General features: G+C 33.3%; 2 protein-coding genes across 2 annotated transcripts; one reads left to right on the top strand and one right to left on the bottom strand.

Annotated features, from left to right (window-relative positions):
- Window positions 1-503: 503 nt before the first annotated feature.
- Window positions 504-15067, bottom strand: Glyp (Glycogen phosphorylase). The gene is made up of 7 exons (XM_023158183.2): window positions 14672-15067; window positions 11737-11947; window positions 7730-8047; window positions 5893-6195; window positions 5512-5839; window positions 3614-4589; window positions 504-1394 (listed from the first exon to the last, which is right to left on the bottom strand). Exons 1-7 carry the CDS (start codon window positions 14912-14914, stop codon window positions 1224-1226), a joined length of 2550 nt encoding a protein of 849 aa, XP_023013951.2. The 5' UTR covers window positions 14915-15067; the 3' UTR covers window positions 504-1223.
- A 2014-nt stretch (window positions 15068-17081) lies between these two features.
- LOC111503769 (coiled-coil domain-containing protein 85) lies at window positions 17082-22722 on the top strand. The gene is made up of 4 exons (XM_023158170.2): window positions 17082-17974; window positions 18683-19260; window positions 20138-20451; window positions 22401-22722. Exons 1-4 carry the CDS (start codon window positions 17595-17597, stop codon window positions 22443-22445), a joined length of 1317 nt encoding a protein of 438 aa, XP_023013938.1. The 5' UTR covers window positions 17082-17594; the 3' UTR covers window positions 22446-22722.
- The last annotated feature ends 2434 nt before the right edge of the window (window positions 22723-25156 follow it).

The following is a 25156-nucleotide window of genomic DNA, read 5'->3' as shown; positions in this document are numbered from 1 at the left end:
CATTCAAATAATAGTTGAACTTTAGTTGAAGTGTTTATTGTATTCAAAGAGAAATAAAGTTAAGTTTGATTATTCAGTGTAGTGAATTATTGGTCAACCCACGGGAAAAAACGTAACATTATAAATTATGTCCTGAAAAAAATAACGCCGACCGCTGCTGATCGACTGAGACTTGGTTGAGGTCATGCTCAATCCCACCTGTGTTTCTCAATACTTCCTAGGTGTCGCGTGTCTTCAAGAATATTTTTATGGGATTCCGATATCTTCCATTATATAAGCACTACCAACATGCAGAAGAAGCTAGTCTAGTTCGGTAAGTGCAGGCAAATTAAGCAAATGGAGCGATAGACATTATTAGTTTGGAGTTCAGTTAGAGTTTCTGTATTGACAGTGTAGTAGTGAAAAGTTGAGTTCAATTATACATCGAACCCACAGGGAAAAAGTAACAATATTTTATTTACTTGACGATTTATTACGAGGATCTGAGTTAATGAAAAAAGATGTAATTAACATATTCATTTATTCTTTTTGTTCTAAACAGTCAAGAGTAATTATCTTTGTTTCAAGAAATAACTTTTGAAGCAATAATTGATAAAATACATAAAATGTATAATAATATATAACAAGAGTTATAGTAATCTCATACTTGATTCAACAAGTGGACATAGAAATACTCTCTTCATTGTAACAATTGATATAATATTGAAACAATCCTGCCGACTTTGCGAAAAAATTGCTGGATTTTTATAAAAATCACTTAGTACCTTAATTCACAGTTATTAGTTACAAATTTTGACTTTACCACTTTTAAATTAAAAAATAAATAAAAAGACTAAACATTGGGTAGAAGTTATGTTGAGTGCCATCGTCACATCATCGTGAGTAGTAGCACTGTATATACAAAGAAAAATAACTTTTCTGCTTCCCATTATTGGCACTTTTTGTACTTAGATGGCACACCGTAGTTCCCAATACCTAATTGCTGGCAAAATTTTCATAATGATTTTTGAGTATTGCATCTGCAACTGTTTATCTTGGGTGAATGTTGTAATCTGTTTTATCGCATGGAGCTAGCGACAGTTCTGTTGAAATCATGCAAGAACTTTCAAAAAATTTAAGAGATGAATCCAAAGATAATAGAAGTTAAACTCCTTACACGAATACGCTACTAATGTAAAACAACTTTACAAAAGTCGTTTGAACTAAATCGATAAGAGCCTACTTTAGTTGTCTTTCAATGCCAGTTCTCTTGGAACGGACGGGTCAGGAAGTTTTTCGTAATTGGGCTCTACTCCCCATATGTCTTTGCCGTATTCTATTATGGTGCGATCACTTGAGAATTTTCCAGAGGTGGCAATGTTGTTGATTACCATTTCCAACCATTTCGCTTGATTCTGAAAATGAAAACAGATTTTAGAATCAAAGCTTTAGACAAATTCATGTCTAGATTTGATTATAAAAAAAATATTCATTGACTACCTGAAATTGAGAATTTAAAGAAAATGTTTCAACACTAAACTCAAACAGAAAAACTATATAAGGTAATAGGTAAGAAACAAATCTGGTGCAGATTTCTATGATTTTTTTATTGATATGTTTAAATAGTCCTAGTTCAATTCAAGTCTTCTGGCATTTCATTTTAATAACGTTATAATTTCATTCAAATACCATGATAATGCACGTTTCATTCTTATCTCTATTGGTTTTATTGTTTATCAAATAAGAATGTTGGCTTTTTGTAGGTCACAATGCATGACTACAGCTTTCGAGTTAAATTGTAATATTACTAATGTGTGAAACTGTTGAGACGTTTCAATAGAACTAAATAGATAGGTTGGAATATCGAAGGAAGATTAGGGATGTGTCTCTTTTCTAGATAATTTGAAGAAGTTTGACCGATTTAGCCTGCTTGAATTTTCTGAGAACAAAATATGTCAGAAACACACGGCAAATTAATTAGAGGTGCAATACAATAACCCAAAAATTACAAAAAGATGAATTTATCACTTAGAAGTTAAGCAAACCTTTGAAAAACTGAGTTTCCGTATGTGATGCAATTGGCCGATACTTGACAAAAATCCGTAACATATGAATGTGTGTAAATGCTCCCAAGGAAGCTATTGTATAGTTAAACATGAGTTGCAGTTTTTTGAACCACTGATGATGCCTGTCGCAGTAGCAGACGAAACTTTGGGTACTTCTGGTTCCACTGGACTTTGGTTGTGAAAACCTATGTTTTTATATCACCATAAAGTATTACTTGAACTGAGTTTTTTTATTCTATTGCTTTTCATACAATTTTCGAAGTGAAATATTATGAACTGTTTTTGTTTCTTAGAAATAATGATAATATAGTAAGTTTATTACTTTTTAGTTTACCTTGTTTTCCACAGTCGCTTTACGGTTTAAAATTTATTTTAAGCTTTTCTATTAGATTTTCTCACATATACACCCTATAAATGGGACTATAATGGTTTTGTTTCATTACCACAACTTTGAACTGAATGCAACTGCCCTGAAAAGAGAAGCCTGGGTCGGAAATGACGATGGCATCTCCCAATTTCAAAAGCCATCTATTGGATTTACAGAAGAGTCTAACCAAAAATATCTAGGCTCCCAAAGAGGATTTGTTGCAAAGAATGTGAATGTTTTGTGTTTAGGCTCTGGTTTCGACTAGTTACTTTGTAGTAAAAGCTGCAGAGAAAGACAGAAAGTGAATATCTTTCGGTGGTGGACGTTGAACCTTGACTTTAGAATAAAAACTACCTTTGAAAGCCTAGTTTATCATTGATATTTGTGGTTTGTCTCTTGTCGATCCCATAGATAGTGTCGTCAGAAGTTTGAAGGCTAAGGTAATATATTTATGAATGAATATTTCTTGTATAAATAAATCCCGGTATAAACCATTGTAGTTTCTTGAGATTGAATAAGTAAAAAAATATATATACAAACATACATACAAAGGCTTCTAAAGTTAAAACCTTTCCTTTTAAAAAATGAGAAATGAAAGTTTCTTTTGGACTTTGCCTTAGTGAGAGAGTTAAAATTAATACCATAAAGTTCTTTTTTATCGTAGTATTTGCAGAATTGGAAATCAGATGAGAGACCCCTGCAATCATTAAGAAATATGATGTTAATAAAATTTGAAAATATATTAAGGAACACTTTTGAGGTTATTCGACAAGAAGATTGAATGTTCTTATATCTTATTTGATAAAAAAATATCAACCATGTTTGAACAACTTCTGTAAACAAATTTTATTGTATATTAGTTAAAGATAATTATTTAAAAGGAATTTCCTGTGTTAATAAAGCATTTTTGGCAAAAAAATACTATTGTAGCCAAGGCTTGGCTTGATGAACATTATTCGGACTTTGCATCAGGAAAATCAACAGTTGACAAGTGGTTTGCTAAGTTTAAACAAGGTGAAATGGTCACTGAGGACAATGCACATAATGGATGGCCCAAATAGGCTGTTACACAAAAGTATTTTGGTGCATCCTTTTCTCAAAATTTGTCCTTTACAATATTTTGGTAAGTAAACAAGGCACGTAAAACATTTCCTTGAAGTAACTCCAGATTGAATAAGAATACACATCAACGATCACGTACCTCGTAGACAGCGCTAACTTCATCCTGCTTCTTGATATAAGCCTCGTAATCAGCCAACAGGAAAAACCTGTCATACTTCAACAAAATATCCGCCAAATCCTTAAACTCGTCTGGATTTCCCGGACTGAAGAAACCGTTCTCGATCTGATCGATCACCTGCTTCAACTCCGGGTTTGAGTTATAATAATCATAGGCATTGTAACCCTTCTTCTTCAGCTCTTCCACCTCTTCCACGGTCATGCCGAAGATGAAAATATTTTCGTTACCCATTTCCTCGGCCATTTCAACGTTGGCGCCGTCAAGAGTACCAATGGTGAGTGCTCCGTTGAGCTGGAACTTCATATTGCCCGTACCGGAGGCTTCTGTTCCAGCTGTAGAGATTTGTTCGCTCAAATCAGCCGCCGGCATTATTTTCTCAGCCAGGGTCACCCGATAGTTCTCCAGATAGATAACTTTAAGTTTGTCACCAACGATGGGGTCGTTGTTCACAACGTTCGCGACCATGTTCACTAGTTTGATGATTTTCTTGGCTGTGTAATACCCAGGTGCAGCTTTGCCCCCAATCATGATTGTCCGGGGCGTAAATTTAGCCGCGGGGTTCTTCTTTATTCTATTATAAAGTGTGATTATGTGCAGACAGTTGAGCAACTGCCTCTTGTACTCGTGGATACGCTTCACTTGGATGTCGAACATCGATGACGGGTTAATTTTGACGCCATAGTCTTGTTCTAACAGTTGAGCCAGTCTGAGTTTATTTTCCTGTTTGACTTTCATGACGGCGCGTTGGAAGTTGGAATCTTTTGCAAATTTTTTCAGTTTCTGCAGTTGGTCCAAATGGACAGTCCATTCGTCGCCGATTTTGTCGGATATGAGATCACTCAGGCCGGGGTTGCAGAGAAGCAACCATCTCCTGGGAGTGATTCCGTTCGTCTTGTTTTGGAATTTTTCTGGAGTCAATTCATAGAAGTCTTTGAACCTGGAATGAAAAAACTCATTTTGAATTTATTACAATTATTTCAATTAAAGCATTCTAACATAGGAGGAACACAAATTTTTTAATGTATCTAAATTATTACATAATTTCAATTTCCTAGGAAGATCCTTGTGGAACCACATAACGATTGTATGAGATATTGCATCTGTCTGACCTTTATTTACAGTTTTTTGTAGTTATTATAATAATAATAGTAATAATAATTCTTTGGTTCAAGTCAGACAATGAAATCGTGTAGGAAGTGTCAATACAAATATACATAATACAAATTAAAAAAGAGAAGAAAAGGGAAGACAAGCTCATAATCTAAAACTGAAATGAATATGAGTTATTTAAAGACTTCCTGCAAAGTATAAATAAATCTTTAAAGATCTTTTTCAAGACCTTTGAATGATGTGAAGTATGGTTATTTGGTTAAATATCTTTGGGCCAATGTATTCTGGTCCCCATGACGTTACTTTCAATCTAGCTAAAGGTGCATGGGATGGCGGAAGAACTGGGCATCAGCTTTGATAGTTTAAAACGTATTGGAAAGGTCAATAAGCTCAAAAAGTGGGTTCTCCACAATTCAAAGAACAACTTGTGAGGAATCTTCCCAGTCGAAGACGTTGCACAGGTACCTGATAGTTTTACTTCAACTCTCTGAGCGGCATTATCTGGGTTAGTTGTTGCTTTTCCGTTGTTATATTATTTAATTCCATTTGTATTATTGTACTTGTTTTATTACAACAATTTTAATATTTTCATGTTTTTATCATTTTATTGTTTTGATGATTGTGGTCATGTAGAGTAAATATCTTACACAGATTTATGAACCTAATAGCTTTGTCAATAAGAATGATTGATTGATAGGCATTATGACAAGTGTTCCATCATTAGAAATAAATTAAATATAAGTACTTACAAATCACTTTTGATGATTTCAGAATGTATCCTGGCCACCCCATTCACTGCATGAGACCCAACAATGGACAAATGTGCCATGTTGACCCTCTTTTCACCATCTTCTTCGATCAAAGACATACGTCTCATTCTGTCTAAATCACCAGGCCATTTTCTTTGAATGTCTTCCAAATGAAAATGATTGATTTGGTAAATGATCTGCAAGTGTCTGGGCAAAATACTTTCTAGCATCGTAACAGGCCATCTCTCCAAAGCTTCTGGCAGGACGGTATGATTGGTGTAAGCGCAAGTTTTGACAGTGATATCCCACGCTTTCTCCCATGGTAAACCTGTTAACAACCACTAACGGTGAAAGAGAAAAATAACATTTGTGACTCATTACCTTCGATATCTACCAAAACTCTCATGAGCTCAGGGATGGCCAAAGAGGGATGAGTATCGTTGAGTTGAATGGCTACTTTGTCAGGTAAGAGGTCGAAATCGGTTCTGGTAGCTTCGCGGGTGCCAAACTTCGCTGCCTTGAACCTCCTGATAATGTCTTGCAGGGTTGCGGCACACATGAAGTATTCCTGTTTGAGTCGTAGCTCTTTACCCTCGAAGAAGTTGTCATTAGGATAAAGAACCCTTGATATGTTTTCGGCCAAGTTTCTGTCAAGCACAGCTTGGATGTAGTCTCCATCATTAACTTGAAAGAAATTATAAGAAAGTCAAATTAACATTCAATTCACTCAACTGTTTATAAATGTATACACTGCGGGTGAATGAAGACGAAACAACTGTGAAGTCTCACTGTTGGCATTTAGAAAAAAAAAACAGACCAGTTTTTTTCATTTGAGTGGCAAATCTGATATTGAAAGGGATTAGGGGTCAAAAAATATCTTGTGAAAGGTCATCGATTTGTCTTTTCAACACTTCCAAAACTTTTTAAAAATATTATAAAAAAAAATGTTATACTTGGCACAATTTTCATTGAATATTGCCATATTTGCTTGTACAATTTATTGTTTAGAATTCAATACTTAAAAGAAAAATTTACATTCCACTTATCTACATGTAATATATCAGTATTTTCACCTAAACTATTTTGAATTTTACTATGAAAACAATAGGTGCATTAATATTACAGCACATAGTCATTTAAGGTTTGAACATTCGGATAAGCATATTACTGAAAGCCAAATTTAGGAAAAACGATTGGGACAAGGAAGCTATAGAAGTTGCATTTTTTGGGCCATGTCAAAATTATTCTTACGTTAAGTATCAGACAATTATTTGAGTTTCTGATAAAAACATACGAGCTTTAGAGGAATCTTAAAATCGCATAAGTTCCACCCCTATAAAGTTATCTTGTGCATGAAATGAATGAAGGTGACTTCGATAGACGTTTACAAATTTAATGAGTTTCTTGTGAATAGATAATAAATAACCCGAATTTGTTATTCAACATCTATTTTTCAAATGACAATTTTTTTGATCTAGATTCCTAATTGCCGTAATTATTTGTATTGCTCAGAAGAAAACACATTCAGTTCATTAAGTTCACACACAAAATCCTGAGAAGCTCAAAATGTGGGCTGGAATTTATGGCAACTGTGTTAGTCTTTTTTTCAACTAGAAAGTCTTGCGGGAAAATGTATATTGTACAATCGTTACCGTACATTCTAAATCAAGTAATCAAAATGTGAAGGAATTCACATTTTGACAGGCCCCCTTAATGTACCTTTCCTACAATTATAATAATAACAATAACATTTAAATTTTGGAAATATTAAGTATATTTGGTAGGTCAATGTACTTAGGTATAGAAGAATGAAGCTGTGCTTAGAGAAAATGACTCCTTTTCTACAAAAATGGCATAACAAGAATTTTGATTGAAAGTAGACATAAATTAACTTTCTTCGAATTTACTTGTCATTAACTTTTACCTTTCCTCTCGATGTCTGCAATATCAAATTACAAAAAGTAGAATGTGTGAAAAAGGGAAATAGATTACTTTTCAATCTAGGTATAACTTGATACCTAATTAAAATTTAAGAGTTGGATTGAACCCCGTCGAAGGAGTGGAAGTGACAAAGTTCAAAATATGCCCAAAGAAATTCCGCTTCAGAATAAAAATGTATGTATCTGAACAAGTTTTTTCTAAACTCCAAATACCAAAGAAATCAGCCTTGTTTCATTCTCATTGGCACTCCATGCGAAAACAATTACAGAATACTCACAGAACTTCAAATTGAAATCAACAGGGGACTTCGCAGACCACAATCTCAGAGTATTGACCACGTTATTGTTGTACCCAGGAATGGGGTTGTCGTAAGGCAAGGCAAATACCACCTGAGTATTGACCCACTTTTTACCTTCTGGAGTATCAATTACGTTGCCGTAAAAATTCACAGGCAACATGTATTCTGGTCGTGCCTTTTCCCAAGGATTTCCGTATCTCAACCAGTCGTCCGGTTCTTCTTGCTGTTCACCATTAATTATTTTTTGAGCAAAGATACCATACTCATATCTGATACCGTAACCATAGGCCGCCATACCTGAAAGATAAATAAGAATGATTGAATTCCTACTTCTGAAATAAAAATTATCATGCTTAGTTAAGATAGAAAAAGACATTTGGGGTTTACCTTTAATTCTGTTTTAGAGGTCTACCTGTAATTGTAGACAATATGTGTAATTTTTTAAATAACAAATACGATTTCGAAAAATGAGTATATCTTCATTCAACACTCTGAAGTTGAAAAATTATATAGTCCTGGATGAGTTGAACCAATAGATGCATATGATCGTTACATCACTTTATGTAAGTATTATGATTGTTGTATTTTTTACCACTCCAATATCAAGCTTTAATACATTATTGGTTATCACTTTATTTCATCATATTGGTGGTTAGGGATTTGTTAGTAAATCTAATATATTATCAAATCTTCAGCAATAAGCGCTGATATCAGTAGCTCAAGATATCAGGCTTACCAGAAATTGATATGTATTATAAACTCGCCTATAACAGCTATGGCAGATCATTACGAAATCATAAAATTTCATTGAGCACTCTGTTAGCGGTTTTGCTTTTATAATGAGCATTTATTACATTTTACTATTAGGTAACAGAGTATAGACAAAACTATGAAGGATTGTCGTGAACAATGTTGCATTATGGAAAGTATGAGACGTGAATGAAAAACAACGAATGACTTTTCTCTGCGACATGGTCCTTGAGACGACTCTTTACTAATACTCTTGAAATATCTTTCTTGAAAAAACTTCATTTCGAATCAAAATATTAACAATTGTTCGAATTTCGATTTAGCTTCTGCTCTAAAACTGATCCATAATCATTTTTAGCATAAAAAAAGTTCGACCTCTTGCTTGCAAACACTTGACTATTTGAAGCATCAATTACAAAATTTTCTGAAAATACCTGAGCATGACTAAGCTTTTTCTTTTGTGGTTTCATTTATTTCATTAACAAACAATACAACATTTTGGAATTATTCAATTCTCAATTTCAAAACAAGACTGAAAAATATACTTGGAAATCATACTGAACTTAGAATACATTGCATTCAGTAATTATATAATAATGGATATTCATAAATTATAAATCCAATTGTAGCTACAACTTCTGTTTTTGATATAATGATATTTCAGAGTATTCTTACTGTTTCCCTTAGTTGAATGTACAGGGTCCATTTGCATTTATTGATGTATTGGATGAATTATTGGCCATTAGGAAAATTTGAAAAAGAGCAAAATGTTTAATTATCTCTATTTTAATTTCTATTAGATGAATAAAAACAATTCTTTATTATTATTATATGTTTGGCAGAATATTTTTTCAAAATCGAACATTGAACTAATTCATAAAACAAAGTGCAAATTTCAATAAATGGGTGATACTTTTTGATGACCATTAATTTCAATAAATTGAAATATTTTTCATTCAGTGAATTATTTTCATATGTTTTCAAGATGAGATAAAAATTTATATATATGATGGAATCGGCGATACTTGATGAAAATCCATAACTAAGGTATTCTAAAAAGACAGTTTTACAAAAACGCAACATGTGTTTCGTCGGGCGTGGCAATAAAATGTTTTTAGAATACATTATAAAAATTTATGCTTACTCCAAAATAGTAGTTAATGTTTTAATAATATACAATATTTGCATTATATAAGGGTATAATTCATTTAGATGTAATATACCACATGTTAAGATAGGGATTAGCCCATTCAGATTTTTGGTTACAACAGATGCTAAGAAAGCTGGGTTGTCATATTTTGAGTTTTATTGTTTTATTACACTGTTTAGTAGTTCATGGTCTGGGATAGGGATCAAGTCTTTTGGATAAGCAACATCACAAATTTATTTTTATGAAATAAAGATCTGAATTTTTGTTGAAAATGGTAACTTATACAAAAGAGAGAATTTCATGATGAATGACAAAGGCTAATTTTATTTTATCATAACATTTAAAGTTTCGGAAATGCTCCAAATATAATATTATTATATTATTGTGAGTTAAATGCAGATTAAAAATTGCCTCAGATCTTTTTGGTACACAATTTTTTAATAAACAATAGGGTTATCTCATTTTATGGTATATATGTATGTTCCCAAGATATTTCAAGTGTAATTATTATCATTTCGTTACAAATTTTAAAATATTGAACAAGTATTTCTTCAATTATGCAGAAATGATTTTGAAAAACACAAATAATTGAAAAACTGTTGGGAGTAGTATTCAACTTGTTGGTATTATCAGATAGGATTTTCAATATAGAATATGAAAATAAACTAATAAGCATGGTGCTCCATTTAAAAAATCGAATAATCTTGAGTCAAGAGAGGACCAAAATCAAAGTAACATTTGAAGCGACCTATAAAATGAAGAAAATGGTGAACATGCATTCAAATTTTTGAAGGAACAACTTATTTACAGTTATCTTGTGCAGTGCCTACATCACTCCTTATTTTTTCAAGAAATTCAATAACTGCATTGTGATTTGAAAAAAATTGTAATGGGTAAGCAAAGAAAAGAGTATTTCAATGAAAAAACAATAAAATGGTTGTTTCAAAAGGTATGTTTATGCTATTGTGGAATAAATATAAAATACCTGTTCAGATTTTTGGTTACGACAGATGTTAAGGCTGGGTTTTCTTATTTTGTGTTTTATGACACTGTTCAGTAGTTCATAGTCTGGGATAGAGATCAAGTCTAGGATAAGCACAGTATTCACTTGATGTACATCAAAGGTCTTCACAAAACTAACTCTATTCTTGAAAATATAAAGACACAATTCAGAAATACGTGGGGATGGAAGTGTTGAGATTTCATATTTGCTGAAAAAACTTTTAAGGCTCTCAGTACTGGGCACATTTATTATGCACTTAATAATTTTTATTTGGGCAGTGAAAACTTCCTAAGACCTGATTGACCATCCCCAGAAACAAACGCCATAAGGCTGTCCACCATCGGCAATTGAGAATGTGTAAGTACCGTTCTCAAATTTTTCTCTGATATCAAACTCGATCAATGCACTTCCAATCTAGATGTTCATCAATGCACGCTGCTAAAGACTTGACATGGGCGGCAGATTTGTAAACTAGTTTTTCATTTACAGTGAGATCGGGTTTTGTGCACATTCTTTGACTTTGTATAACCGAAGATGTGTCCTATCCACATTGAAAAATGGTGAGTTGTCATATGTCCACATTGCAAAAGATCGGATGAGTTCATTACAGTGTGTTCCAAGCGTTTCATCAAAATTATCTGACACAAGAACAGAGATATCATCTGCATACATTGTAACACGGACAGTTTCACATAGTTTTCCAATAATATTAATATTAATAGCAGAAATAATACGGGGCCCAAAATTGAACCCTGCGGAACACCTACAGTAGAATTCGTAACCCTCAAAAATACATTCTGTTTGCGATTTTGAAGAAAATTTGTAATCCATGTCAGCGCAGTATCTTTTACACCAAAGTGTCTCTTTATCAAAAATTTCAAGAACTTTTACACCATTCGTCATATTCTCACAGCCATTGAAAAAAAATGCTTTCCTCATTAGAGCATCCATTGAATGTAGCCTTTTATGGAGTTGGCTTTTATTAAACTATAGTATGTTCATATTTGTATGCTCATATGCTACTTCGAAAATTGTGAAAATCAGTAATTCAACTAGGAATGGGTTCAGAGGACATCTACTTACCTAAAGTTGCCATAGAATCCAAAAAACATGCCGCCAATCGACCCAATCCTCCATTACCGAGTCCAGCATCTTCTTCAAGTTCTTCTAACTCTTCAATGTCCAATCCTAGTTGGTAGAGAGCTTCATCCACTGACGATTGAATTCCTAGATTGATCATGGTGTTTTGGAGAGATCGACCCATGTAAAATTCCAGGGAGAGATAGTAGACCCTCTATAAAATAGTAATTTATCAAAAATGAGGGGTTATACCAGATAATACCCAGGTTTCTAAAGCTCATTTCAGAACATTTTCAGTTACTGATAAAAAAAATGTTGTTACCTACTCGTTTCCCTACAACTGGCAATCGTCAGAAATCGGAGTGAGAGCTAAGGATTAACGAGGTCTCACCTTTTAACGTGCGATTCCTATTGGTGCACATGAATGGTATCGAAAATTGATAGGTTCAGTATCTCTGAATCAACAAATTCCCAAAGATTCTTAACCTCACATTTCATAATTAGTATCGACTTCAACTGAACGAGAATTTAAAACAGTTATCATACAGTACTAGAAAAATATAAGAAGGATAACCAAAAAAACTTTAAATATGCTAATATATTTATATCAATTGTTAACAAGGACATTCTGGCTATATCTAGTTAACTTTTTTGAAAGGAGTAATTTGAAACAATACCTACATCTAAGAGAAACATTTCATTTGGGAACAAATTAGAAAAAATTGAAATATCACTGAAAAGGTATTATTCACAAATACTTTTAATTGCAGGTAATACTTTTTTATTATTCGGATTTCCTCTACTGTACATTTAATTCTGTGTAAATAGGATTCGCACGTGAAAGGTAAGACCTCGTTAAACGTCAGCACGCACAAGTTTCGACTTTTTACGTCAGCCCCCATTTTATTTATCAATTTACGCTCAAAGAAAGCGCAGAAGGGTAATATATTTTTGATTTGTTTCTTGCATAATTTCGACGAGATAAACTTTCAATTTTAAACGCGTCATTTCGACTTTAAAAGGAAAATTTTAACTTTTTGATACTGAATTTTAGACAATAATCTCTAAATTTCGAATTCAATCTAAAAATGTATGTGATAAAGTATACATTTCGTATAACTTAGTGTGAAATATATGATGGATTTTTTAAGTGCATTCGTTTGCATTGCTTTGTGTCATTTTAAAATTTATGTATTTTCTTTGTGTATATTGGCTAGACTAAGCGAGTGATTTCAACTCGTTTTAAAGAACACCCAGCACAAATCCGATTTTGAAGATCTGAAAAATCTAGTGTCGTTAAATACGCCATGAAGAACGGGCATAGAATAAATGAAAACTGTCTGAATTTGTTGAGATAGGTTCATGGCACTGAATTTTTGGATGCTTAAGAGTCTGGCAATAACAAAGTGTGGCATGAGAACTACGAATAATGACAAAGGTCTTATACTGAACCGCCTATTGTATTTGTTTTTATAATAACCCTGTTGAAACTTGCGGGAACTTTCACCATAATTTTTCCCGTAAATTTTGAGTTAAAAAAAAACGCCCACTTCCTTAAATATAATTAGTATACACTCTATAGTCCATCCAAAAGTGAATTTGCATAACCTTGCTACATCATAATTAAATTTTGAAATGTTTTTGATTGGGGTTTCGGGTCTAGAGAGCGTGTTGTCACTTAATTGTTAGTTCTTTGATAATCATCAGTTCAAAACAGTGAACTTATATATACATTTCACTGGTTCAAAACCATAATATTGGATATCTGTGATGGACAAAATTACATATGAATTGGGTTTGAATGTTTTGAAAATGACTAAATTTCTATGACCTTCAGAACTTTAATCATAATGACTTAGGGAGCCATGGATTTATTACGAAACTGAGACATGGCGCATGCTGATGGATAGGTATTAATAGTTTTCATTACATGATTATACCTCTATATACAATGATTATACCATCTGATTCTGACAACAAATCACAGTGTCTATTCAACTGCTGCCGTGCTCTTAACAATAACAAATATAATGTTTTACCTAAATTACAATGGATATACGTCCCTACATTTGATTAGTAAGTAAACAGCAAGGAGTATCCAAGGAGTATCGAAATTTATGAATTTTATGCAAAACAAAATTTATAAGCAACCATAAATTAGTCTGTGGAACGGAAATGTAGAGTTTTATATTAGGTTATCTGCGAATAATCTTGAACTATACATAATCACAGTCATAACATCATTAAGATAAAATGAATAGTTAGGAAATAGGTTTTGACATTTCCGATCATTTCACACAAAATGGCGGCAGGCTTGAGTGTCCATTTGTTATTTTTTTCTTTAGAATCCCTAGTCAAAATGAAGATACATATTCCATAATATATATTTATACATGCCAGTTATTCAATTTTACATTATTTTCTAATATTTTCACTAGAAAACTGATTATTGGCGTGGTTTGAATTTGATAACCCTCGTAAACAAAGAGGCTAGGTATTTATACTAACAGAACAAAGACGTCAAATGAGCATTTTACAAAAGGATTGTCCACAATTTAAAATTCCCGCTCTTGAAGAAAAAATTACAAATTAAAGTGCCGGCACCCATTTATTATCCACTATTTTCCTAAATTCTTTGTTTTGATTTTTGGAAATTTAGGTTTGGTGCTAATTAGTTCATCAATTGTATTAAATGGTCGAAACATTTTTTTCAATTCACTTATAACAAAGCGCGAAAATAATCGTGGTTGCAAGTGAAATGAAAAAAAAAAAGGTTCAAAAAGCCACAGGAATATCAATATTTCAAACAAAGGTAGGTATACTTTTGTTTAAAATCCAGAGAAAAATTTTCAACAGTCGTGAATAGAACAGTTAATTTTTCTCTGTAATGGAAAAGTAATTTGAATTTAATACACAAAATTTCAATGGATCAAATTACCTTAGGGTCCTTCTCATAATAATATTGCTGAGTTCTTATCCACCTTGAAACGAGATGATCCTTTACCGTGTGAGCTAGAGCAAAATAATAATCTCTGGAAGTTGCAACATTTCTATCTTTGACCAAAGTGTAATGAAGGTGCCTGTTGAAAGTCTTTTTGATTTCGTTAACATCGTCGATTTCAGCTATTCCTCTGACACTTATTTGTTTTCTTCTCTCGTTATCTGATTTTGGGGTGGCCATGATCACTGAATACTACCCTCCAAATTCAAAGAATAAGAACGTTCACTAGCCTACTGGCTATCACCGGCTCACGACTATTATTTTGGATTAGAGGTCACCTTGTAAATTGACAATAAATTAGAAATGTGAACAGCTGCAACCATCTACGCAGAAGCAACAATATCTTTTGCCATAGTGAGGGGTAACGTTTTGAATTATAAAAAGGCACAGAACACATAATCTGCTTTTGGCACTAGTACAATGATATAGTAAAAGAAAAGACACGATTTGTGAAATCAGGTAAACTATCACAGAGAGACATCCGATTTTTCTCTCGATGTGAGAATTCGCCTGGTTTAAAAATAGGAATTTCAGAGACTTTTTTAGGTTTTATTTCTTTGTGAATTAGTGGCAAATATGTGGCCTAAAAGTGATGAGACCATTGTAGAAAATATATTGAATAAATTTGAGAGTATGATGGGTAGAATTGAAATCTTTGGTGTGAAATGATTCTGAAAGAAACATTTTTCTCACATCATAAAAAACAACGTCTCTCGACGGGCGTTTCTCTAACCAAGTTAGCATTATCAAGAGATAGAAAGTCATCATCATCTCCTGATTTGTTCTAGTACGGAAAACGTATTTTCATTGAATTTGGGAGAAGTTTCAGTTTGAATATTGCGCCAAGTTTTTGAATTCATAAATCTGTTTAAAATCTGTTTTTCCGTTAACCAGCTGTCGCACCCCTACGAACGACAACCCTCAGAAGTCGAAACTTGTGCGAGCTAAGGATTAACGAGGTCTTACCTTTTAACGTGTGATTCCGGGTTGGACGATAGCAAGTGAAGATCGATCGTTCAGACTAGGGCTTGAACCACTGACCAACACGGCAGTCAATTCGAGTGAGTGAACAAATCACCCACGCCGAACGGCTTGGCTACCGACCGACCAAATGACTCCAATGAATGATCCGTTGATTCATCTATTGGTCTATTCGAAACGTTATCGCGTTTCTTTCGGCAGTAGCAATCCTTCAGAAGTTTTCTATTGAATTTAACGTATCTTTAGCTTCCGCACCACTTGAAACAAAGATTTGTTCTGTGTTCCATAATACACATCACATCTGTGGCAAAGAATATTCATATTCATACATTGTGGACCTCGTGGACCCTGTGGTCTCTAGGCTCGAAAAAATAATACCGAATAACTGCAATAAAGTTACAGTATTTGAATTTGAACTTTATGGGCAGCACTAGCACTGCTTTTGTTAATGTCATATCAATTATTCCAAAATGGAGGTTATATAAGATCACTGATGTTAATGTAGTTTTTGTAAGATATAGACTTCAATAATGATAAAAAAATAAATAAAAGAAATTATGAACCTTCAAAAAATTTTCCACTGGAATTTATATCTCAGTAAATCACATGTATTTTTCAGAAGAGCATAAAAAGCATATTCGATATCATTCTCTTTGAGTAGAGGCACATATACTGTGGTAGAGGGTTGATGCTAAAGATATTAGCAAGTATTTTTTTGCGAATCTGTTTACAACATTATCGATGACTTAAACATCGAAACAAATAACGACGTAGGATTAATATTTATGTTTTCATGGATTATATGTATTTGCGCTGTAACAACGCTTTAGATTTTAGTTTTACACAATTATTAAAGAAACTTTCCGTTCAAACAACATATTTCAGTTCCGACAGGGCATGAGGATCATTTGAGTTCGCAATGCTATGATTATAATGAATAGAAACAATCATGTGAATACACAAGAAAAGCAGTAATTTGTTTTTTTCGTGATTCTCGTTTAATTATAATATGCTTACTGACATCCCGTATAATCTTCATTATTTTGAAGCAGGGTTGCCAGGCTCCCTGATATTTCTATTAATCTATTGATTTCAACTGGCTACCGAATATACTAGATAGTAGTAGTTGGTTTGTTTAGGCAAAATAAATAATGATATAATGCAACGAAATGAAAACTACCGTTGAATGAAGACATAAGCACTTAGAAGTAGTACTTGACATCAATTTTAAGTCTGATTCTACAATACGAATGAAAAAACACAGCGTTCAGATGTGACCTATCTTTTAACCTGAATTAGTTGAAGTTGACAATAAAGCATAGGATGACCATATTGATCGAAATCGCCATGAAATTTAAAACAAAATGAAAATTCTAATATTTTTGAAGTGAAGGTCCCTCCTTCACCTATCTGTATCTATACCGAAGGAGTAAAAATTAGCCTGGCAACTTTGGAATGACGTTTAACGCCTTGAATTAAAATGGCCAAGAGAGGAAGAGAGCATGTTTAAGTGAGTGAGAGTTTTGTTTTGTAGCGTTATTTTATTTAATTAGCCGTCAGGTATTCAATGTCAATATTTTCCAAGTGTGATTTACTTCAGTATTGTGGTTGCAGTTTGCAACATAAACAAATGTTCATTAGGTTAAATTGTGTTTACTCAAAAGTTGTAAAATAGTGAAATCAACATCATTATGAAGTGAAATCTAGTATGGGATAGTCGTGAACCACTTGTTTGACCCACATAACATTAAAAGCCTTATATCGTTGATCGTGAAACTGTTGCGACCAGGCTTCGACTAGAATAAATTGATTAATTATTGAAACTTTTATGCGAAATGGTGTCTTGAACTACGTTGAAGATCAGTGTACTCAGTGAAACATGTCAAATAAAAAATTGATCACAAACAAAACTACTGCAGATCCTGGTGCCCTTCCACCAAGATACCAACCACCGCCCCTGCCTAACAGCCAGGGTATACTCAAAAACGCCCCCAGTGACCCAAAACGGCCTCCTAAAAATGTGGACGGCGTAAAGGTTCTCTATCCGAACGACCAGCCAAAACTCTACCCGCACCCTCAAGGCAAACCTTATCTTCATTACCCTCAGTATAACGGACCAACTAAGAACATAGAAGATAGTAGTAGAACAACCCAGTTACAGATACATCAAGAAAGCTCGCGACCACGACCATTGGAGGAGCCAGGAATACCCCAAGTGCATGTTGACTTGAGAGTTCCCCAGCAACGCCAGCCCATCAGGTACTATGACATATCTCGTTAATAATTCTTTTGAAGGAATTAAATTTCAACTCTGAACGGTTCCTTCATTTTCGTACATTGTTTTCTTTCTGACAGAATGAATGTATCAAAATCTGCAGATAGAAAAAAAAGTATGTTTGTGAACATCGATTAATGAAGCATAACCTAAAAAACACACTTTTAAAGAACATCGAACTAAAAAGTTGAAAATATATATTTTATTTGGTCTAGTGTATAGGGCTCCTAGTTGTAGTTGATTTTCTTGAATCATTTGAAGACTGGCAGTTCACGCATCAAAATTAGAGAATATTTTATGTGGAGGTGATTTCAACATTGATTTAGTCAATTGTACATGAAATTCTAGAAAGATTCAGCCTCACACAAATTGTCAACGAACCAACCAGAATTGGGGGTACAAAAATGCTATTATTGGATATTTTTTGATGTATGGAAAATTTGCAGGTAGTAGATCATTTATTATTATTATTATTTGCATTTGATTTATATCAACCTAGTTCTTCATTTTGAGCAACACAGCTTCCTTACTCAAAGTTACGAGTATAATCGATTCCATCCTCATCGCCAAACTTATCTATAATTCTTGAAAAAAAATTGAAATGTTTACTCATTCTCGACATTGTTTTCGCAGTTGTTTTTTTCTATGACCCCTTATATACAAAGTACATTTTATACATGAATACATAATAGGTACGACGACGAATTTCTCAGACCAGAAATGCTCAAGTTCGTGAGGAAACCCGAAGATCCTCGATTCATAGATCAAAACAGGCAACTGCAAGGCATTTTGCTGGAACTGAGGTCCCTAAAGGAAGCTAACCAACATCTAGCTGACGATAACCAAGAGCTTCGAGACTTGTGCTGTTTTCTTGACGATGACCGACAGAAAGGCAGAAAACTGGCCAGGGAATGGCAGCGTTTCGGCAGATACACGGCCAGCGTCATGCGACAAGAGGTGTCTGCCTATCAAACAAAACTTCGAGAATTGGACAACAAACAGCAAGAGCTGATAAAAGATAATTTGGAGTTGAAAGAGTTGTGTCTGTATCTTGATGAAGAACGAGCCAGCAGTTCGCTGTGCTCTAGTTGCGGGAGTGCTCCTTCTGGTAATATGAGGGATGATGGGGACGGATCTAGCTCTAGCACAAATGCTGACGAACCTGCTGTTCCTCAAGAGTTCAATTCTGGAGGAAACACTCAAAGAAGGTCGGAGAGTAGGGAAAGGCTGCTTCATGAAAATTTGGCTCGGCAAAGGAATACATTCAACGGTGAGTTGGCACATGAATATTTATTGATATAGACTCATTCAGTGTGTCAACTGATGATATGCATGGAATTAAAATAAAAGCTTTTACTTCTCTTTATTCATATGGCCCAAGTTTTTTATGTGGAAAATAAAGTTTCCAAAAACTCTTTTTTACTTTCTACTTTGCCATTAATATATTAATTACTTCTGAATACCTACAAATCAATGCGAAGGTACTGTTAATTCAATTAGTGACTTCTTCTCACAATGTACCATTCCAATCTACCATAAAACTTCAGTGGTCATACCACTGTTTATGTTGAAATTGATAACCAAATATGGTAGAGAGTATGGTGTCTAATTGGTGATCCACAGGGATTCATTTTGGGACCCCTTTTTTTATGTATGTCAACGATTTTGTATGTAAAAACTGCATCATGTATGCTGATGATACTTCCCTCCCTAATGATGACATTACTGACTATCATAGATATAATTTTTATATTTGTATAATGGGAATCCACGTGTTCATTAAATTGCCTGATAATATTGAAAAACTCATGAAGCCTTTTTAACAATTGATGAATATTCATCTGTAAGTTTTTAGCTCAAATGAAATTAGATTTTTTTTCTGATTTGTTTCAAAGTACATACAAAGTAATGTGAATAAAAGCTTGTAGAAATCATTTCATTTTGTAAACCTGTGGCGAAAAATCAACAGTTTGAGTCATACCTCCGATTTTAAAACAAGACTACCGCAAGGATCGGTTTTAGGACTGTTGATGTGTCTCCTAATAAGTTTTCATCAAACCTTGTCTTATATTCATTCATTTGGATCTGTGCAAGAGTAGTTGTTTTCCGGCAAATGTTTTTTTGTTAGAAAAAAAAATGTTTTGCAGATCAAATAATGCAGTATGTGCGCAGCTTAGAACAACGTGTCAAGCAACTCGAAGATGATAAGCGAGCACTCACTCATAAAATCAATCAGATAGCGGCGACTACAGGGGACCCCAGTCTGGCAGCCCCTCAGGATGTAGGCGGGATGCTTAGCGGCAGACCGGAAGCAGTCGTAAGGGCTCTCCAAGTTCTCGAGGTGCGAGAGCAGCTGGAGAGAGAAGCCCACGTACCTGAAATCACAGGAGAAAACATGTCCGACACCAATTCCCAGGATATGGATGACGGAGAGAAGGCTTTGGTGAGAGAAATGTGTAATGTAAGTATAAAATGCCCATATTTAAGGTGTGAAATAAAAATGTATCAACTCCATCATCTCCTTACTGCCGATTTGAATAAAGTAATGCAGAAATGAATATGAATGTAAAGTTATCGGTGTTGCAATGAATAATACGCCCAATATGGAGGTTGAAGAACATCGGGGTTCAACCCTGGGTCCTTTATTGCTTATATTATTTGCGAATGATATAAAAGATGTATGTACGACCCTAACTTCAGAAGTATTGTGTGCAGGTGATACTATGTTTGCCTTTAATGGCAAAAACAGTGAAATCATGGAAGTCGCCAACGGACGTGTTCAAGAAATTAATCATAACTGCTTGATAAATGGAGTTACTGTAAATTTCCAATGAACCGTCTTCGTGATTTCCATAATAAAAAAGTATTTGTCACTATTATAGTATTTTTGGTAAGTCTGAGTGGTCAATCTTCACAAGAACTGAACTCTGTGAGATTCTTAGGAATGACACTGGATAGTAATGTCATGGGAGACACAAATTAATGATTTAGCAGGAAGATTAAACTCTGTATGGTTTTTATCAGATAATAAAAATTGCCAAAAAATATATTGAAGGAGTATGAAAAAAAAAATCCCATTTCTGGAAATATGTTGCAGATTCAGAAGATTATTGATAATTATTGTCCAAAAAGATATCAGACATACTCGAACTTTCTGTTAAAATTGTAAAGGCAGTCTAATATGAGTAAGTCCCTATTTTGCTCTATTTTTCAATACTCTTTTGGGAGTGGTATTTTCCTGAAAAAATTAAAATAGCAAGACTTTTCTAATTTTGAAAAATGTGAAGAAAAGTTTGGCAAATTGTAGACCAATTTATTTTTTACCATTATTTGCAGATATATCAGAAAAAATCGTGAGTATTAGGTTCAGCAAAGTTATTGAGAATAGAATGTTGTTATTCAGTGGTTTATATAGTAGTAGTAGTAGACTTTATTTTAGGAATCCTAATATACAATATATAATTATGCAGTTATGCATGGGTTTCGTGGAGCTATGAATACCGAATAGGCTGCTTTGAAAATGGATACAGATATTGAATAATAAATAGATGATAAACAAAAATGCTGCTTAGTACTTAATAAGTAGAATTCTATCTTTCGGCGCATGATGACTTAGTCATCTCCTGATGATGCTAACTTAGTTAGCAAATTATTTACTCTTATATGTATATTCTGTTTATATTCTATTGTGGTATATGTCCAGTTTTATATCTACTTAAAGTTTTTATCCAATGAACAAACTTTTGTGACTTGCTACAAATACGTAACTGTATATAAAGTGGTTAAATACAGTACTTACTTACTTAGTGTCGTACAAGGGTAGTGAAAGCTCTACACAATGTATTATTTGAGGTGTGCACTAAGGATCTATATCAGACCCAGCACTTTTTTCAATTTTCTGATGCTGATTAGTAACTATATTGTCATTGAATGTTTTTTTTTCATTGAAATTTCTCATATAAATAATCTGTTTTTCGGATAAATAAAGGAATAATTGAAATTATTATAAAAATGTATATGAAGATATTGAGATTTCAATGTTTTATTAAATGAATGTATATGTTTGAATGTTCACGTTTGATGATTTTTATCATCTCAACTTGAGACTAAAATTATACAAAGAAATGTTATATATATATATAAATAAAAGGATTTGAAGCTTTATATCTTCTATTAATTATCTGCGAGCGCTTTCGACAGTTGGTAATACTGTCATCTTCTGGCACTCCTCAAACTGCAGTTTGAGGCACTCCTGGCACTCCTCAAACTGCAGTTTGAGGAGTGCCAGAAGATGACAGTACTACCAACTGTTGAAAGCGCTCGCAGATAATTAATAGAAGATATAAAGCTTCAAATCTTTTTTCCGTTTATTCCACAGACATTTTGAATCCAATTTTTATTACATTGCAGGTTGTGTGGAGAAAGCTGGAGGATCCTGCTACACCAAGACGATGATTTTTATCTAATTATTGGATTATTTTGAAAAACCAAGACGATAATTTTTATCAAATTATTAGATTATAATAAAAAATGTTTGCAATATTCTTGCCTGGATGAAAGACTCGTATATTATCATTATTATAATTATTCATTTAATTTCATACCACAAGTGCTGAACTGAAAAAAATATATTTTATTTATTTTTTTGAATAGGAGGAAGATATTTTTGTATTTTTTTTGTATAGATATGAACTCTATTTAAAATATACTCTTTTATATATTTCTAATTAAATGTTTTCATTTAAATTATCCATGCATCCTATACCTTCTTTGGAAACGGACCTAAACCTATTTTACTATTGACATTTGCCAAACTAGTTAAGAAAAGAATCTAACAGCAAAAATGATATGTTCTCACTACTAGAGAAAATATATCTCAAAATAAATGAAGATGAGGTAGCAGTAGTGGTGTTTTGTGACTGCGTAGATCATTCGAATCTTTTGCGTAAATTAGAAATATATGTTTTATGGCTTGTTGATCTGAAATGGTTTCGATAATACTTGTCAAGTCGTACCCAAGTAGTGTTTATTAATAATGAGACCTCCAAATACCAGTGTGTGACTTGCGAGGTTCCTCGGGGAAATATTCTCGGACCATTGTGCGCCACACTAGGTGCGCTGATTACCACACAGTAGTATGGCATTCAAGGAACTCAAGCTATTTGTTCTTCTGACAAAATGCACGCCATAATCGTAAGGGAGCCAGGCTCCAACCTGACTGAATTTAAGGTGATCAATCAGTGGGCTATCTTTCAAGTAGCACTTTTTTATATTTTCACTGAACAATTTATAATATCGCAACACGTGTTTCACTATACCAATATCATCCTCAGGCGTGTTTATACTAAATATTAAGAATAGGAAAGTTGGTATAGAAATGTACGAAACATACCATATCCACTTGAAAGAACCATCAAAATCAATGACAGTATAGAATTGAATGGGTTATATTTTTTAGGAGTGATTAATTTTTGGGAAAGAAAGTTTTTGGCTTTCTACTACTCCATCTTGATACAAAAAAAAAGAAGAATGAGGGAATCTTCCAAAGAAAGTATCTTCTGAATAATTCAGTGTTCACATAGAAGTATTTGTTTCGAAAGAATTTTTTCTTTCATATAATTCAATGTTTATATGAAAGTAGCTGTTTCAGGATGACTTTCTTTCAGTTTGTGTCTGAAAGTTACTTCTTTGCATGATCTACACATCCATGTATAGAGTTACTTCCTTCCTTTCTTTGGAAGATTCCCTCATCCTTATTTTTTTTTGTATCAAGATGGAGTAGTAGAAAGCCAAAAACTTTCTTTCCCAAGTATAGAATTGTTTGCCCATTTGAAATTAATTACTTTACGTAAATTCAACAGTCTGATTTAGAGGAAGATATTTGAAGACTCAATAAATTTTGAACAAACAAGGCTCCCAAGACGGTTATTTGCAATGCTAAGCTTTGACATTGATTGCCGAAAGATTCTTTTTCACAGAAGACGATTCACATTCGGCGTTGAAGCTGGTTTTTACGAATGACTGTATTGGGGAGCCACGTTTATTTTTGTTTTTTGAGGATCAAATTTTTTGAAGACCCCATAGATGGCATCTTTGTAAGGGAAGATGTCATCGCCTCTTCTTACATGAATTGATATCAAAATGTTAAGTAGAATCCAAACCAATTATAATAATTGATTTGGTATTCCAATTAATAAACTTCTCAGGTTAGTTATGTGAAGCAAAAAATTCTGACCTTAGTACGTTTTTTCATTTTCGAAAGTGTGTCTTATCCACAAAAAATATAAAAATCAATTTAATACCACCTCAACTTAAAGTACACACCAGTCTTACTTCATTTCCCTTCCAACACCTACTCTAGCCCTTACACAAAATTCTATTATTTTCAATAGTAAGAAGTTATTTAATCACCTTCTCATTAATTTAAGGCGAATATATAATGAAAAGAAAGTAAAAGAATTCCTTGTTGGGAGGCCCTACATTCATTAGCATGTAGCTTCGTGTAAACAAATTATTGAAATCAACACGAAATGGCTATCAATGTTCATTACGTAGCATTATATATTTACATTTACTCAATATTCATGTACTTATATTTGTATCTGTTCAGCTGGGCTTAATATTGTTCTGTCCATATACTCTGCTCTTGTCTCTAAACATTATTTTATAGTTTATATTTGTTAATTTAATGTCCCACATACACGTTTTACTTTACTAGATTTTGCCAATAAGATGTTCACATCTTGGGTGATAAAGCATATTTTGATTTGATTTGATACCTAAATGGAACACATTCTATAATAATAATTTTCTTGAATAAGTAGCTTTTATGCCCATTTGGATCTATATGAGGAGAAATTTCGTCTCATCTACTTCAACGGATGATATATTGTTTACATCCAATGTGCTACACACAAAATACTTTTCACGATAAAAACGGGAATATTAATAGAAATTTTATTTTACTTTTTATATTTTATTGAAATCAACTACAACAAATTACATAAAAATATACCCCTTTCAATTTAATTAATATACGATATTCCTCATCCACATATAACAAGATTATATTTTATTTTACAATTATGGGATATACCGCTGTATTAAAACTCTCATTAACAATAAAGAAAACAGCGCGAATTTTCTGGTTTCATGGAAAATAAACC

The sequence above is a fragment of the Leptinotarsa decemlineata genome, unplaced genomic scaffold, assembly GCF_025532065.1.
Source record: "Leptinotarsa decemlineata unplaced genomic scaffold, Ldec_3_MD MMD2_tig00026328_RagTag_RagTag, whole genome shotgun sequence".
NCBI lineage: Eukaryota > Metazoa > Arthropoda > Insecta > Coleoptera > Chrysomelidae > Leptinotarsa > Leptinotarsa decemlineata.
This window is presented reverse-complemented; position numbering and strand designations above follow the sequence as displayed.

Coding starts and splice junctions, on each gene's coding strand:
- Glyp (XM_023158183.2), bottom strand. CDS start 14,914: ATGGCCACCCCAAAATCAGATAACGAGAGAAGAAAACAAATAAGTGTC. Junction 8,048..11,736: donor GGATTCTATGGCAACTTTAG/GTAAGTAGATGT, acceptor TTTATCTTTCAG/GTATGGCGGCCTATGGTTAC. Junction 5,840..5,892: donor AGTTTTGGTAGATATCGAAG/GTAATGAGTCAC, acceptor GGTTGTTAACAG/GTTTACCATGGGAGAAAGCG.
- LOC111503769 (XM_023158170.2), top strand. CDS start 17,595: ATGTCAAATAAAAAATTGATCACAAACAAAACTACTGCAGATCCTGGT. Junction 19,261..20,137: donor GCAAAGGAATACATTCAACG/GTGAGTTGGCAC, acceptor AATGTTTTGCAG/ATCAAATAATGCAGTATGTG. Junction 20,452..22,400: donor TGGTGAGAGAAATGTGTAAT/GTAAGTATAAAA, acceptor ATTACATTGCAG/GTTGTGTGGAGAAAGCTGGA.